Raw genomic sequence first — 17307 nt, 5'->3', positions numbered from 1 at the left:
TTGTTATGGACTTTAATTCTAGCTCAGATAACATTAAGCATTGTAATTACCATCATACATGCATACGTATACGTGTATGTGTATACACACACACACACACACACACACATACATTTAAATTCAGACAATGTTATTTAGACTAAATATTTACCACTTTTCTTTGCTCTTCATCCCCTGTTCCACTTCCAAACTACCATCTGGAATCACTTTCCTCCTACTTGAAGTACATTCTAGAATTTCCTTTGGTACGGTTCTACCAGTGATATGCCTTCTGAGTTTTGCTAGTCTAAAAATTGTCTTTATTTTACCCTTGTTCCTGGAAGACATTTTTACAGGGTATAGAATTCTATGTTGAAAGGTTTTTTCCTCTACACACTGAAGATACCATTCAAATGACTTCTGGCTTCCACGGTTCCTGTTTCTAAGTTAGCCATCAGTTCAACTGTTCCCCTTTAAAGACAATCTGCTTTTCTCTCTAGCCACTTAAGAGCTTCTCTTCAGCTTTAGCGTTCAACAGTCTCATTCTGACTGTCTAGCCTGAATTAATTTTATTTATCCTGCTTGCGATTTGCTGTACTTCTTGAACCTATGGATTGATAGCTTTCAATGGTTCTGGAGAATTTCCAGCCATCATTTCTCCTTTCCTCCTGGTTTTCTTTTATACCCATTAGACCTCCTCACACCTTCCTGTGTCTCACTCTCTGTCTCTCTATTCTGAGTAATTCTCTAATTCTCTCTTCAGCTGTGTTTAATCTGCTGTTAAAGCAAGAATTTTGAAATGCTGAATTTTAAATTTCAATCATCATAAATATATTCACCTTTTTAATTTTTAAAACAAAAACATTCACTTTAGAGCTATGATAATTTTTAAATTTTAAATCTTTGGAGGTTTAAAATGCTGTCAGTTGTTTTTGCCGTCTCTTTTTAAAGTGCCTTGTTTCCTTGTGTGATTTGAGACTTTTGTTTATGAGCTGCCCATTTTCCTTGGAACATTATCTATGAAAATTCTTTAACATCTGGGCTGAAGGTGGGTTCCTCTTAACGAAACTTGTGTTTGCTTCTGCCAGGGAGCTGGAGGCACTACCAATTCAAGATTATTTAAAATAAATTCCCAGCTTGAGAGTTTTCATATCACTCAAGAAATATAAATTCAGTCTGCAAACCTATGTGAGACAAGCTTGGAGTTCCTGATTCTTAGGGGTGGGTTTTCCCCTCCCCCTTCTCTCTCCCTCCACTCAGAAACAAAGCAATTTTCATTGCTGTCCAGATAGTATGAGGGAGCATTAAAAAAATTTTTTTTATTGAACTACATTTCATTTAAATATTGTATTAGCTTCAGGTGTACAGCAAAATGATTCAGTTTTATATATATATATACACACACACACACATATGTGTCAAAATGTATCATCTTAAATATGGATCTATATCTGAATTCCGCCACTCCACATCAACAGGATACTGCAGGAGCAAGAATACAGACTTTGGAGTCAGAGACCTGGGCTCAGATTACTGCTCTGCCACTTAGCTACCTGATGTTGGGCGAAGTTCTTAAAATCTCTGTGCCTCAAGTTCCTCTCCAAAGAAAGTGAGTAATATTTGTACTGACATAAGAATTAAATTTAAATTCAATGATGAATATAAAGTACCTAGTATAATACCTAGCACAAGGATCTTCAATAAAAAGTGGTGATATAAAGACAATTACTATTATCAACGAAAAGCACACTGTCCTGTCGGAGGGGAAAACAGAATTAGCTGATATAGTCTTTAAACAACTGGCAGCTGGAGTGTGACTCCTATATGGTTTCATACCTGAATCACAGGAGAGCTCTACATTTATCAGGCTAAGAGCAAATCTTTTATTTGGCAGAAGACCTAATCCTATCAAGTAAGCTTAAACTAGTTTGCTAAATTGATCATACTCCACATGGGACTATGGCTGTCACAAGACATATCTCCTTAACTTTACAGTAGATGAACATTTCTCAAATTAGCCATCTTTTAAATACAGAACTTGGTCACAATTAGAAACCAGAGAAATATAAGGACAGATTAGTAGAAATATATCTATCACTTCTGGAAAATATATTCAGAGCCCTCTATGAACAGTGGAGTAGTAGCATCACTTTCAATACTTCTAAATATAAAGAACAGCATATTAGGGCTTCCCTGGTGGCGCAGTGGTTGGGAGTCCGCCTGCCGATGCAGGGGACACGGGTTCGTGTCCCGGTCCGGGAGGATCCCACATGCCGCGGAGCAGCTGGGCCCGTGAGCCATGGCCGCTGAGCCTGCGCGTCCGGAGCCTGTGCTCCATAACGGGAGAGGCCCGCGTACCGCAAAAACAACAAAAAAGAACAGCATATTATATTCCAAAAGATGAACTAAAATAAAAAAGAGCTGTTGAAACCAATCCTGCAGGCACTTAGCAAAAAACAAAACAACAACAAAACAAAACACTAACTGGATAAAAATGTTTGCCTCTAGAAGGTTACCCACAGCATGAGGCTAGGAGGCTAATGTTTTACTATTACATACTTTTTTATATCTGAATTTTCTTCTCTTAAAAGCTATACTACCTGTTAAAATTAACTTTTGAAAGAACTTTATGGCACTAGAATTATTCTCTCACCTCCCTTAATATTGATCACTTTGAAGGCAATAAGGCCATACTCATCTCTGTAACTCAGCACACCTCAGAGTGTTAGCCCTCAACAAATATTTGCTGGGTGAATGGGAGAATGATAAAAAATTAACCATTTTTTAATATTTTAAAGAATATTTTCCAGCCCCCTTCAGCACACTCCATTTCTTCCAGCACTGTTCAATAAAAATAATATTTTTCACGATGTCTCCTTTTATTTGCTCTTCCAAATGTAGGTATCATTACTATCCTCTTTTACCAATAATGCATTTGAAACACAGGGACAGAAAGGTTTGTTTAAGTCTTTTTTTTTTTCAGTTTTTTTTTTTTAAATGCAAACTTCTAAGCAGAATAGGGACAGTATTACATCATTTCCAATATTAGTCACAAGTTCACACCATGTTAGATATAAAACCTGGCCGCTTGAGGTACTTGATATCCTTTCATTAATTTCTAAAATAACTGTCTTTTAATAAGACAAAGTGCCCCAAATGTTCATTTTACAGCAGATATTTATGACAAAGTTATCAGGAAGGCACAAAGATTTTTTTTTGTTTTTTATTTTGTGGTACGCAGGCCTCTCACTGTTGTGGCCTCTCCCGCTGAGGAGCATAGGCTCCAGACGCACAGGCCCAGCGGCCATGGCTCACGGGCCCAGCCGCTCCGCGGCACGTGGGACCTTCCCGGACCGGGGCACGAACCCGTGTCCCCTGCATCGGCAGGCAGACTCTCAACCACTGCGCCACCAGGGAAGCCCCACAAAGTTATTTTTCAAAGAACACAAATCGCTATCATTTGGGTAGCAGCTTGGCTCACTGTCAGGTTATGTGGCTCTCTGCAGGGCACGTGAGGTTTGTACTGCTATGCTGGTTAATGCAAGAGTTAAGGAAACAGAAGGGCCCTCTTGCCTCGCAATGGATAAAATCATTTTAATTCCTATAATTTAAAGAGTTGATATCAGATCTAAGGTAACATGTGCTTATTCTAAAAAACAAAACAAAGCAAAATTGAGCCATTCTAACTAACATTTTTTAAAAGTATTGGGTACTAAAAGGAATGAGGAAAAAATGATCATATAACTACCCTGACCTAAGCTATCACACATTCGTGCTGTTTGGTATCCTCTCAAATCTTTTCATCTCCATTTTCCTAGCACGCTCGCATCAACAATGACACCAAAACTGCCAACTGCTCCATATCCGTGGGTAGCATAGAACCTTGTCTTTGAACTTCCCTGAATTATCTATCAGACACATGCTCTCTCTCATCTGGCTCAAGATATCTCTAGGTGATAACTCATGTTTCAAAGAGAGATTGCATTGAGTTTGAAACCCAGCCTCCCACTTCCTTACAAGGTATATGACCTTTGAAAAATTACCTAAACCCATCAAGCCTTCTTTTCCTCAACTGTAACTTGGAGCTAAAAAAACAAAAAAACAAAACTATCTGCATCAGTAGGCTGTAGTAGGGATTAAATGATGTAAAGTGTATACAGCTCTAAACATGGGGCCTAGCACAAAGTGAGCCCTCATCAAACATTAGCTCTAACGAGCTTGCACGCCCATGCGAACAAACACACGCTTCTAAGCCTGGACCCTGCCTCTGTCCCTCCTAAAAGTCCTAGCACCATATCTGATCTTGCTATATCTTCAGATGTTTCAAATCCTTCCATTTTTCAGTGACTCTTTTTTCTGTCTACAGACAGGCATGGTTCTTCCAACAAATTAAAACAAACCACAAATCTCTCAGCCTCTTCTCCCCTGTAACGTTATCCCTCGCCTCTACTTTTTCTTCCAGTTGCTGTATGCTTTCACTTTTGTTTCTTTCACGGTAAAACCTTTAGGTTGAATGGTCTGTATCGGCTAATATTTTCTCAACCAGGTTTCTGCCTCTACCATTCTCCTTAAATTGACTTCTTAAGGATAACCAGTGGCCTCCATCTTTAAATTCAAAGGCCTTTTCTTGGACTTCAGTCCCCTTGGTCTGCAGCACTAGATACTACTCAAGTTCTTCCTCTTCCGCTTACATCTCAGCTCTCTACCAGCTCCCACAGCACTGTTTCTTCTGGTTCTCCACCTGACAGCTGCTTCTGCTCTTTTCTCCCCCATACTCACTTAACTCCTGCCACCCTAATGAGGGTAGTTTTTGAGTTCCATCATTGGTGTCCCATCAGCTTGGGGATCTTACCCACTCCCATAGCTTCATGCAGGTGGATGACCCTTAAAAGACCGTCTAAAGTTCCCATCCCTCTGACAAGGCTCTAGTCCTACATTCAACAGGGCAGAGTAAGAAGAACACCAGACAGGGTGTCAGGAGACAGTGTCAGGCCTAGCTGTGCCCTGCCTACCAATCACCTAGCTGATTCTCCTAAGACTTCTGGGCTTCGATTCCTCAATTATAAAGGTAACACCAGACAGAAGGTCTTTTAAGGTTTCTTGCAGCTTCTCAAATATTATGAAATTATAAAATTTACAGTATCACAGTCCATCTAGGTGCTCAGGCCAGAAATCTGGGCTGATTTAATCTTCCTCTTCTTTTCACCTTTCATCACTTTCCAAGACTTTGTGAGTCTAACTCTCGCACATCCTCTACATATATCCCCCTACTGCCTCTCCCCACCGTGACGCCCTGGTTGAGGTCACGGTCATCCCTCCTCCCTGCCATCCCCAGTCTGTATCTTCCTAACTGGCCTCCCAGCCTTCTGTCTTGCTCTCCCGTGTGGCACTCTCCACACTGACGCTGAATTACCCCTCCTTAAACACAAACCCTATCATGCCATTTGTCTTTGCCTTCTACCTGGTTAACTATGACTCATCTTTTAATGCCATCTCCCCTTCCGAAGCCCCCTGGCTTTCTTGCTATGAGTCTGCTCCATCCCTCTTAGAACTCTGTGCGCAGCACTCTGACAGCCCTTCTCAACTGCATGTGTTGTATTCCAAGGGTCTCTTTACTTGTCTGACCGCCCCCATGAGATGGTAAACTCTTTATAAAAACATGCACTATAATTCACTTTCATTTTCCCAGTGCCCAGGGCAGAGCTTTCCAGGTGAATAAATGGAGGCCTCGGAACCTGGGAAAGCGATCTTTCATCTAGTTGGCTGTTTCCTTTATGTTTGACCTCCCCAGTATCCTGGTCTTCTGTGGTCATTACTTGTCAACTTATTCTCTCTCCATGCTTTCATATCATTGCTAGTAACTTGGAAACACCTGGCTTTTGCTTACCATTTATTTGCTCAACAAATATTTATCAAATGTCTACTTATGTGCCAGAAGCAGTGAGTAAGCTAGGTCTTTGGTGTCACAGTTCACTCTGGATGAGGGAGAGACAGAGACAGACGGAACTATCAGATGGTGATGGGTGCTACATAGAGACCTGGAAGAGGGGGATGTGACAGCGAGTGACCTGGTGTCCTTCTGAACAGGCATCTGCTGAGCTAAGATGTGAGGGGAAGAGCCTTCAGGCAACTGAAAATGAGCGGATGAGCCTGGAGTATCTGAAAAGGAAAGGTGGCCAGCATAGCTCGCAGAGTAGGGGGGCGGTGCAGAATGGAGGGTGGAGAGGACGGGGCCAGCAGGGATGGAGCTGGGGTTCTAGTCTAAGCGCAGTAGGTTCTAGTCTAACTGCTAGACAGTTTTTCACCAGAGACACAGTTTCTGTAGGGCACACTAGCTTCTTATTTCCTCTGGTTTCTACTCAAATATCATCTCCTCAGAGAGGCCTTCCCTGGCCACCCTATTAAAAGGCAACATCCCAATTCCATCCAGCCTCCGCCCTTCTCCATCCCCTCACCCTGCCTCCTTCTTCTTCAAGGTTCTCAGCTCCACCTGATGTCATATATTTGGTTTCTTGACGGCTGACTTCTACCCACCAAAGTGAGCAGGGGCTTGGCTTTTCACAGTGACATTCTAAATGGCTAGACCAGTGCCAGGCACACAGTCAGACCTCAAGAGACGTATATCCAGTGACTGAATTAACCTGACTTACATTTTAACTACATCACTCTGGCTGCTGTGGGGACCACGGATCTGACGGAGTCAAGAATCAAAATAGAGAAACCCATGAGGAGGCTTTCATAGAGGTCTGGGTGAAAGGGAAAGGTGGATGAATCAGAAGAGAACCGCCACTCGGGTGGTTGTAAAACCATGTAGTGTCCCTTAGTGATAGAAAATTAGCATGGCACGATGTCCTCAAAGCCATGACTAAACAATTGTTTTCTTCATATGGGGCCATGAGCTCATAAAAGCAGGTATTTTTAAAAGCTGCTATCTTGAGAAATTATTCTTACGTACTTGTATGCTACCAAGATAAAAGTGATAAACTGATGAAATCTGACAAAATCTACTAACACCAAAAAATGCACATGCCCCTTGACCTAACAAGTTCATTGCTAAGAATTCATTGTATATACTCACAAAAGTATGTCACACTATATGCAGGGATTGCTAAGAACTCATTGTATATACTCACAAAAGTATGTCACACTATATGCAGGGATGTTCACCCTGTCATTGTGATGTCCCCAAACTAGAAACAACTTAAATACCCATCAATAGGAAACTGCTTTAAAAACAAACAAACAAACTTAAAAGAAACTTATATACAGTTATTAAATAAAATGAGAAAAGAGAATTAAGATATATTGTGTGTTTAGGAGGATTCTGTTTTTGTTAAAACACAGATACACCATTGATGTGTGTGTGTGTGTGTGTACAATTTTTGATAGAGAAAAGGGAGAGAGGGAGGAGAGAAATAAATACAGATTTAAATAGAAAGGTTTTCTTTTCTTAAAGATATATAAAAAATGTAAGCAGTGGTAATCCTGTAAAGAGAGAATAGGGTGGTAAGGGGTAAAGAGAAAATTTTACTTTAAGACATTTCTGAATTATATCATTTTTTTGAAACATAAACTTGTATTTTACTTTAAAAGACCAAACAATATCCCTTTGAGATAACTAGCAGAATAATCAAGAACATGTGTCATCACCTGCTTTCTGATATTATGAACAGCAGCTCCAATGATTCATTTATATACACACGATGAATGAACACACATACACACCACGCACGTATGCGGATGAAAATACAACTGCATGTGAAGCCTGTGGATATGGAGGGCCAACTTATTCATTGTACTACGCCATTTTATAGAAGGGCTTGAGCGTCTGTCCCCCACGGGTACCAAGGGATGACTTTCTCTGTCAAATGCAGTGGGACAGAGGCCTTTGATTCGAAAACAGTGGACAGAGCTCATATTCCTTGGTGACCTTCCATGCTTTACATGGAAATGTTTAATTTGTGATTACACAACCTGATAACCATTTTCAACAAAGCTTGATGGATCGTTGCCACTATTGCTTCACTGACCATTTTTCATTCTTAAAAATAGCCACGAACTACTCCATTGCTTCAGAAGCATGCATGCACCATTTAGTCTATCTTAGCTGTGCCGCCATTTAATGTTAAATAAGTTCTATTCCACTCAGAAGGTATAATCTTTCTCATTGAAGCTCTGTTGGCTCCTAAGGAAAAGGTACCATTCAAAAGTAGATGTGTAACACTTTCTTAGATAAGAATTTATTTTACTTATACTCTAGGGGCTTATGTAATAAAACAAAAGTTACCTAGTGAAAGGGAAATACCACCTCACATATTCTTAAGAAAAGTAGTACCTGTTGCAGATTTCAAAAAACTACATTATATTCAAACAGCTCTTTCAAAGGCAATTAATTATCCTGCCTTTACTTCAATCACCTGCCTACTCTGGGCTATAACAATGTCACTATAATGGGGGGTACTTTGTTTACAGAGTTCACTCTTTCTGCTCTAAACTATTTCTAACTTTAGGAATGTGAAATGTTTACCACATCCACTTTTTTTTTTCAGTTGTAAATGTATTTCTAAAGCAAGTATTCTAATTACCTTTTACTGGAAAGTTGCAGAATAGTTGGGTATTTTGCAAGTCAATTTAGGAGAAAAACAGAAAGCCTGGTTAAGTCCAATTAAGTGAGGTTGAGCACTGCAGGTCTAAACACACAGACAGAGCCTACACTCAACCCTTCCTGGGTCCCGCATTGTCATGTTAACAACAGCAAACAAAGGGTCCAAGGGAGGGAAAATGAAGATTACCTGTCCCACCTTAAACTAGGATAGAAGTTCTCTTTTTCAAGACCCACCCAGAGGGACACATACCAGATTTAAAAGTATTAGTCACCACAGGTCATTCGCATTTTTCTACCCAACCAAGACTAGAAACAGAGAAAAGCTTTATCACTGAAGAGCGCTATCTGGAAAAACAACAACAACAACAACAACATAGTAAACTACATAGCAATGTTAAAGCTGTGATGCCCCTAAAAGGTGGGATCTAGAACCACTAAAGTGATTTCTGACCATGGAGGGGTGGGGCAAGGTAGGTGAGCCTGGAGAAAGGAAACTCACAAGAAACAAAACCTGAGGTTAGAAGGTGGGATAAAACGAATGAGGATAAACTACAAAAGCTGAGGTTAGAAGATGGGATAAAACGAATGAGGATAAACTACAAAAGCTGAGGTTGGAAGGTGGGATAAAACAAATGAGGATAAGCTAGGGTGGTAATACAAGACCAATCAGACTGAGTGGAGAGGGGAACTCTGCTGAATCAAGTCCAGCCTCGCAGGTCTCAGGGAGTTTAGCTGATGACACCAATGGCCAGCAGAACGGAGGAGACTGCCTGCCAGGTCACTCCCTCGCAATGCAATCAAGTTTCCAGAAGCTCAAAGCTCAAATTGTTAGTGACTTCACCTGGTAATTACCAATACACCAAAAGCAGTGTTTTGAAAGGCAGCACCCAGGCCTGTGGAATGCCTCTGAACTAGATTAAACCACCAGGCTAGTAATTAAACTAACTTTATATGGGAGAGGTCTCTTGCTCAAACTTGAGCAATCCTGCTCATTTCAGGAAAGCCATTTTAGTACAAAAGTGGAAACAAGAAACTTCTGAGCCTCAATTTCAGCTCAGATACCACCGTTGGCACCTCTATTCTCCTAACTACAAAATTAGGAGACCAACTACTTCCAAGGGGTGTTCAAGGGGATTAAGATTATGAAACACTGTGAAGATGAAAAGGACTAAAACTCAGTCTTGTTTCGTTTGCAGGTAGTTTAACAGTCTCTGTTTCTGTGTCAGCAAACAAGTTTTTACCATTTTATCCATCTAGACATTTCGATAGCAGTCACTGCCACAGTACCTAAGTGCTTTTTACCAGACAACCCACTGAAAGACTGCCTGGCAGCTTGTCAAACTGACATGCTGCGACATCGTGTGATAGTCTGCAAGAGACTAAAAATGCAGAACAGAGGAGGATTTTCCTTCAAATTGATGAATGCTATGCCTCATGACAATACTGTTTGTTTCTCACAGCTGGATAACAATTTGGTAAATGAAACAGCTATCGTGTTGTGTTCCACCGCGCAATCACCTTGAGCATTTTAAGTGCTACTTTAAAAAATCAGCATGCTTATTCCTAAACGCTACAAGATGCCTAAGTCTAAGGCAAGGTTCCCCCAGAACACTAACCTCAGAGAAGAGGGTGTCACATAATACTGGATCCTCACAGAGTCTCAGATCTTGGGGTACTCTTCCAACCACTTGACCTTGAGAAGTACAGAGCTCTATTTGGGGAAGGCAGATTTACCTGAAACAACCTCAATTATTACTAACACTGGATGTTCACCAAGGTCACCTAAAAAACTGAGTTAAAAAGAAAAGGGTAAAAAAGTATTCCTGGGGAATACTTTTACAAATGCTGTGCTGAATGTCAGAGCAAGGCATTTAAAGTTCACTCTAAAAAGCAATATGTTACATATGGGACCATTATATATCCATTCAGGATAAATTGGGAATAGAAAAGAAAGAAAGCAACTGTTGTAATGTTATGTGTCTGTGGGACAAAATTTCTAGGGGCAATATTGCCCAGAGTCCAGAAGTGACTTCCTCTTGACAGCTTGGAACGAAAATGAAGACAATGGACTTTCCAAAACCACGTGAATGGCTGATTTAAAATGTGAATTAAGTGGTGATCAAGACGCTGATTCAAAATTCACATGAGAAACTTGAATAAAATATTTCTTGATATGTGTGTATAGAAAAAAGCAATATTAATTTTATGTAATGTGATTTTATATATCTATGTGTAAATAAATGAAAACCAACATTTTAAGTAGTTGTTTGACTTACCTTCCTATATCCCTAAAGGTTTACTTATTCAAGTTGGCCATGAAACATTTTTTTTAATCTTCTCATTGAAAATTGGTGAACACCTAATGTCTGATGAAGCCTTATAACAGGGCATATATGAAGCTAATTCTAGTTCATTACAACTTCTTTGGTAGAAGAGTGTAAATGACAAATTCAAGAATTTTCTGTAATTTCGGTTTTGCGATCATTCTGAAAAACTGTTTTCTAAATGATAAATGGTTAAGATGCAGAATAATTATGAAAAGGCACACATAGGGACAGGTTTGGAACGTACAGGATCGGAACATAAATTCCTGATCTGGTATGGGCTTCGTGCGCGTGGGTAAACCGAGCTCAGCCCATCTCCCGAAAGATGGTGCCCTGTGACCCTGGCAGCTATCTTTCATAGACAACAGCGCTGAGAATTAGGTTTTTATATCAGTAACAGACCCAAACAAAACTCCACCCAGTGCTGCGGCAAAGAGCTGTGCACTGAACAGTGTCTGCGGGGGTCATGACATCATACTCATCCTTGATTTATGTTTTCTAAGGACAGTTATTTGGCAGATGGCAGGAAAGGACACCTCCTTCTAACTGGCATGAAGGTACCCTATGAGCTCCGGCAGAAGATCTTCTCTAGGTATAGAAATGTGAGGAATCAATTTCATGCCTATGAGCAGTTACTAGTTTAGGAGATGAGCATATACTCAAATAAATGACTGAAAAGAGTTACCTTGTAGATCCCAAAGAAGCCCAGGTCCCTTAGGACAGACAGAGCACTGACTCGGGGACCAGTGGTGATCTCTCCAGCCACCTGCAAACGGATCTTGACAATTTCCAAAGGATTTGTGAAAATCACCTGGGAGGCTCCTGCCTAAAAGGGAGAAAAAGAAAAGATTTAGTATAACGCGGGGTGGTTCAGAAAGAGATGAGTGATTCTCTTCAAAGGAGCTCAGAATATTCTATTCTCAACAGACTGTAGTTTCAATCCTTGTCCCATCAATTAAAACAGTGATTATGAGTTTGAATCAAAACATAGTTACTGCCTGGGAGGACTTGGATCAGGCTCCATTTCCTTCACGTGGAGGGTGAAAGAGAGCAAAGACCAGAGACTTGGCCCAACACAGAGAGGCTTCTGTTGGCCTCACCCAAGTCCTCACACGAAAATGACAAACATTCCTTGAAGCACAATCAACCGCCGCCACAGGACTCAAAGCCAAGCACACAAAGGCAGCCATAACATGAAAGTCAAGTGGTATCTAAATAAAGAGACACGAATCTGCCTGTCAGAACAGGAGGGGGGCAGAGAGGACACAGGCTCTCGCATGATGTACTTCATAACTCTGTCAATATTCCAACAACTGCCAGAGGACATGCAAACTTAGATGAAAGCTACTTTTCCTTCTCTTAAAAAATCAGATCGCTCATCAAACACCGTTTTATGGACTTACGTATTATATTTACATATTATCTGTGTATAGAATTGCTCTTTTCATACAAGATAAATGTCAAAGTAGTAAAAATATGCATTAAATCAATTACAGCCCAAACTGTGAACAATGTGTGTTCATTCCAGCAAATGGCTGGGAGCCTCACCTCTAAGATCATCAGTGGAAATCTCTAAAGTGCACACTGTAAGGGGAATTTTAAGCTAGCTATTTTGAAGCTAAGCCTATATTTATTATAAGCAATTACATTCTTACTGTACTTCAACTTGTTACTCCTTGTCTCAAATATATTTTTATATCATCTAAACTAAGGCTGACACAGAACGTACTTCAGAATCTTCATTATACAGTGACGTCACCGAACCAGACCACAGACATGGTGCTGACATTGACAGCTTAGCAGATGCTATCATGGTAACATGCACAATTTGGGTCAATATCATACCAAACTACTTCTCGCCAGATCCTCTGATCCTATCAACCAACGTGCGTGCCTTCACAAAATGGCTTGTGCTAATCAAAACCAGCTGTAAGGATGGTCTTTAAAGTACAGTTTAATACCTGGAAATAAAAATTAGAAACATAAACATGCACTGGGAAGGGATAGATTAAATGCATTTGAGTATGCTCCTGAAATGAGATATTATGCAGCCAATAAAAATAAGGTGGGAAATGGTCAATACACATCGTGAAGTAAAAACTCTCAGATGCGTAAACGCACGTACGCCTCTCCCGCTGCTATCCCTGACCATCATGTAGAAGAGAGACACCAATGTAGTGCTTTTGAGGTGGTAGGGTTACAGATTTCTTTTCTGCTGTGTTTTTTGTTTCTTCTGCATAGATCATGTGTTACTTCTATAAAGAAGTCATGTAGCAGTATTCATTTTTATCTAATATGAGAAGCAACGTTAACCAAAAAAAAACAAAGAAAAATGTTCATCCTTTTAACTCTCTCAATCAAATCGTTTTTCCATTTTTACCAACCTGATACCTTAGTCAATACACATTTGTTCCTAAAAACAGACTAGGATTTTCCCTCTCTCCACACATTCAAACTATGAAGAAGGCAGTATTCCCCTGTGTTTAGACTGCCACAGACTCCCTCTCTGTACTTGCTTAAATCATGTTTCACCCATCACCTTCATCTCTCCTGAGTGACTCTACAGAAGTGGTAGGAAAAACCTGGGTTGTATTCACGAAAAGGCCCACAAAAGGCCCTTCTAAAGTGGGAAGGGGAGGCTGGTGTGTTCTTCTGGTCCACACGAAGCCATTCTGCTTCCACTGCTCCCAGGGCTCAGAAGAGCCATGCTTTGCTCCCAGGCTGCTGTGACCCGCAGGCAGGTGGGAAGACCAACCCCTGCAGCCCTTGAGTATTTTGTGAGTTGGCACCTGCGTCTTTCCAAGCGACACGGGGTGGGGGTTGCTGATGGGAGCCATAATGAAGAGATGAAAAGGCCCTGGCCTAGTAACAGCACTGAGGGTACAGTAAGGATTATGTCTGTGCTTCTGGACCTGAGTTCTCATGTTGTGAAAATGAATACAATTTTAAAAATTGTTTCATGGGGCAGAAGGGCTGGGAAAGATTCGCTGAGTTGGAATTAACCTGAGGCTGACTTTTAAAAGCTCAAAAGTGGGTAAGACCGTGTCTACCACGGGTAGAATGGCGAGCAGTCAGCGTACACATACATGGATCTTCTTGAAGAACAGAACAGGAACGCGACGCACACTCACCAAGTGCTGCCAACAGCAGCTAAGGGGCAGTTGAGTATCACATGTGACAAGTGATCCTCAGTCACTACTGGTCGTACCATCTCACTTGTTACGAGGATCAAAGAGACAGCTAACGTACAGCAGCCAGCACGGGGCTCAAACAGTGACTCCAAACACATTGGTTTCCTCTCCTCTGGCTCCTAAACTGATGGCTCTCCTCCCTGGTGGCATGTTACAACTGCTTGCAGAGCTTTTCAAACATAGTGACTTCTAGATCTTACTCCTGATAAATAAGATTTCTACATTTGCCCCTTCCTATGTGATTAAAACGTGTGGTGAGAGTTGAGAATCATTTTACTTCACTGCATCGTCTCTAGGCTGCCTTTCAACTCTGAGAGGCTGCTTAAAGGGCTTAAAGCTGTGATTTCTAATTCTAGTTTTCTACATTCTTTCAGAGGGTAACATTTGTATGTTTTACATCTGACCTCGTAACAAACCTTTTATACATCTCCAAGTGGTAACATTATTAAAGGGTATGATTGTTAGGTATAGAATTGCTATCTTATTCATTATCTGATATCATAACTAATACCCACAAAAGTTAATATTATATACAATAAAACAAGAAATTATACTCAACTCCCTTGACTCCAAGCCAATTGACAGATACCAATCTTTTAGCATCGCACAGTGAAGTCTGTCTAATCACTAAGGATGAGGCAAAAGTTCCCTTCAGAGAGCTGCAGGGAACAGAGGCAGTGGGAAGAAAGAGTGCAGTGATACTAAGAAAAAAATAATGTTGCACTAGTTACCTCTGGTGGGCTCAGAAAGAAAGAACCTACAGACTCAAAGTGGCACATTGGAGAGGGGCTGAAGATGAATCGGCTCTTTGGAGTCAAGCTGGAAGGAAATGAGAGACTCCAAGGCACCAAGAGAAGATGCTTATCATCAGATGCATGATGTCTGGGCACCATCGTGACTTGATCGCTGAGCAGTGCACTACTGCTGCTCTTCAGTCTCCTGGTCTATTATCCATTCACAGTACCTTACCCACGTCCCTCCTCTGCAGAGATCAAAGAGAGCTGAATCTGCAGACAGTGGACAGGAACACCTATTGTGCACGTGACGTCTCTGTGTCCCTCATCACTTGAAGGCTCTGGCTGTGTGAAGACACTGCTTTTTGTATGTGGGCAATTTTGTCACAAATCATTTCCCTGTGACTTTCTGGAGTCTGTGACAAGTAGGCCAGGTGACGATTTTCCATACAGGAACTGGCTCCGTGTGGCATATTATGTTTACAGTGGGGAGACTGACTTGTCTTCAGGTTTCTCAGTATCGTCTTTGTGACTGAAATCTTAGTTGCTATCCACTATCTGGATGCATCTAAAGAGAAACACATATACCTATTGCAGGCTCACTTCTCCTACTTGATCGTTCGTTCATATATTTATCCACCAAATATTTATAGCAATCATGTTCAAAGTTTGTCCTAGCAACAATAAAGACACAAGATGAGTGAGAAAGAATTCCTGTTCTCAAGGAGTTTGAAACAGGAGTAGAGATAATAAATATTCCTTAAGCATCCATCATAGGCTATTAGGGTGTTGCTTTGCATGTATACATATCTTCAGTCTACTCAAAACATTATGTTTTTCCAGATTTTACATAAGAGGAAACTGAGGCATAGAAAGATTAAAGCAACTATTACGGGCTGCGCTGTGTTCCACCGAAATTCACATACTGAAGTCTTAGCCCTCAGTACCTCAGAATGTGACTGTATTTGAAGATAGGACCTTTTAAAAGGTAACTAAGGTAAAATGAAATCCTATGAGTAAGCCCTAAACCAACGTGACTGGTGTCCTTACAACTAGAGGAAACCGAGATATACAGAGAAAGGACCATGTGAGGCAGAGTAAGAAGGCGGCCATCTTCAAGCCAAGAAAAGGAGCCTCAGAAGAAACCAACCCTGCTGACACCTTGGTCTTCGACTTCCAGCCTCCAGAAATGTGAGAAAATAAACTATGTTAGGTCACCCAGTCTGTGGTATATCTGCTATGGCAGCTCTAGCAAACTAATACAGCAACTTACCCTTAGGGCTACACAACCAGCAAGCAGAGGAAAGACTGAGTCCAAGAAATAGACTCCTCATGAATACAAAAAATGGCACGTGAGAAAAGATAAGTGAGATAAGAGCTAAAGTCCAGACACGTTGCCATGGCAGTTCAAAGGAGGGAGAGATTTCTGCTGACTTGGATAATCTGGGGAGATTATGCATCAACTGGTGACTGAAGTGCAATTAGGATTTAGGTGATCCAGGCAAGGAATGACACAAAGCGACAGTGACAAGAGCTTGCTACACTTAGAGGGTAAAGAGACCCAGCACCACATCTGCCCAAAGAGATTTTAATTAGAATGATAATTATGATGAGATCAACATTATCGTCCCGTAGCATTTACTGAGTACTTACTACGTACCAGGCATCGTGCTAAGAGCTCTGTAAGGATTTTCTCTTTTGGTCCTCATAATGTCGTAAGGTAGGTAATATATTATTCCAGTTTTATAAGTGAGCAACCAAGGCTGAAAAGAGGTTACGTAACTTGCCTGAGGTCGTCACACAGCTAGGAAGGTGGAGCCTGGGTTCAAAGCTATACCTGCTGGATGCCAGAGCCTGAGCATTTATTTCCACTGCTTATCGTGGCAGCATGGAAGAATCATTGCTTCAGATGGCCTGGAAGGGGTATGAAGGAGGATGGTGAAAAATAAGACTACGGGGGCCAAACCACGGAAGGCCTGGAATGCTACACTCGGGAATGGGGCCGCCTTCCGGGGAAGTGCCTCTGTGTGTGCCTGTGGTGGGAAGAGAGCTGGCAAATGACGCTCAGGAGCTGGAGGGTGCTGTGACTAGTATCTATGTCTCAGAAGGATGACCGGGCAGCAGAGGGGAGAGTTTATTAGGAGGGAGAGCCCTGGGGCAGGGGTAAAAATTAGGGTTTTAGCAGACTAGGTGAGAGCGAAAGAAGGCCAGAATTAGAACAATTACATTGGTAATGAAGTAGGGGGTGGGCGGATGCAACAGAGATCAGCAGGGCTTGGATGCTGAATGTGGGGCAAAAGGAGTGGGTAGGGTTGAAGAAAGGAACAGAGTTTTTGCATATATGTAAAAGGGGGGAACAAAAGAACCTAAAGAGACGACACATCCAGAAGGCCATAGAAGGGTGAGTTGGGAATTATGGACTGAGACGCAGATGAGGGCGTCACCCCACATATGTGCCAACTGAAGGCGGGAGC

General features: G+C 41.4%; 1 protein-coding gene across 10 annotated transcripts in view; it reads right to left on the bottom strand.

Moving 5' to 3' along the window:
• Nucleotides 1–17307, bottom strand: part of SLC25A13 (solute carrier family 25 member 13) — a 296284-nt gene that overhangs the window by 110936 nt on the left and 168041 nt on the right. For all 10 annotated transcript variants that reach the window (XR_010945512.1, XR_010945511.1, XR_010945513.1 and 7 more), the window contains one exon: nucleotides 11594–11734. Coding sequence is in view for 6 of the 10 variants with exons in the window: in XM_067746352.1 (XP_067602453.1) it covers nucleotides 11594–11734 (141 nt within the window). In the remaining 4 variants the exon portion in view is untranslated. The remainder of the gene's footprint in view (nucleotides 1–11593; nucleotides 11735–17307) is intronic.

The sequence above is a fragment of the Pseudorca crassidens genome, chromosome 8 (assembly GCF_039906515.1).
Source record: "Pseudorca crassidens isolate mPseCra1 chromosome 8, mPseCra1.hap1, whole genome shotgun sequence".
NCBI lineage: Eukaryota > Metazoa > Chordata > Mammalia > Artiodactyla > Delphinidae > Pseudorca > Pseudorca crassidens.
This window is presented reverse-complemented; position numbering and strand designations above follow the sequence as displayed.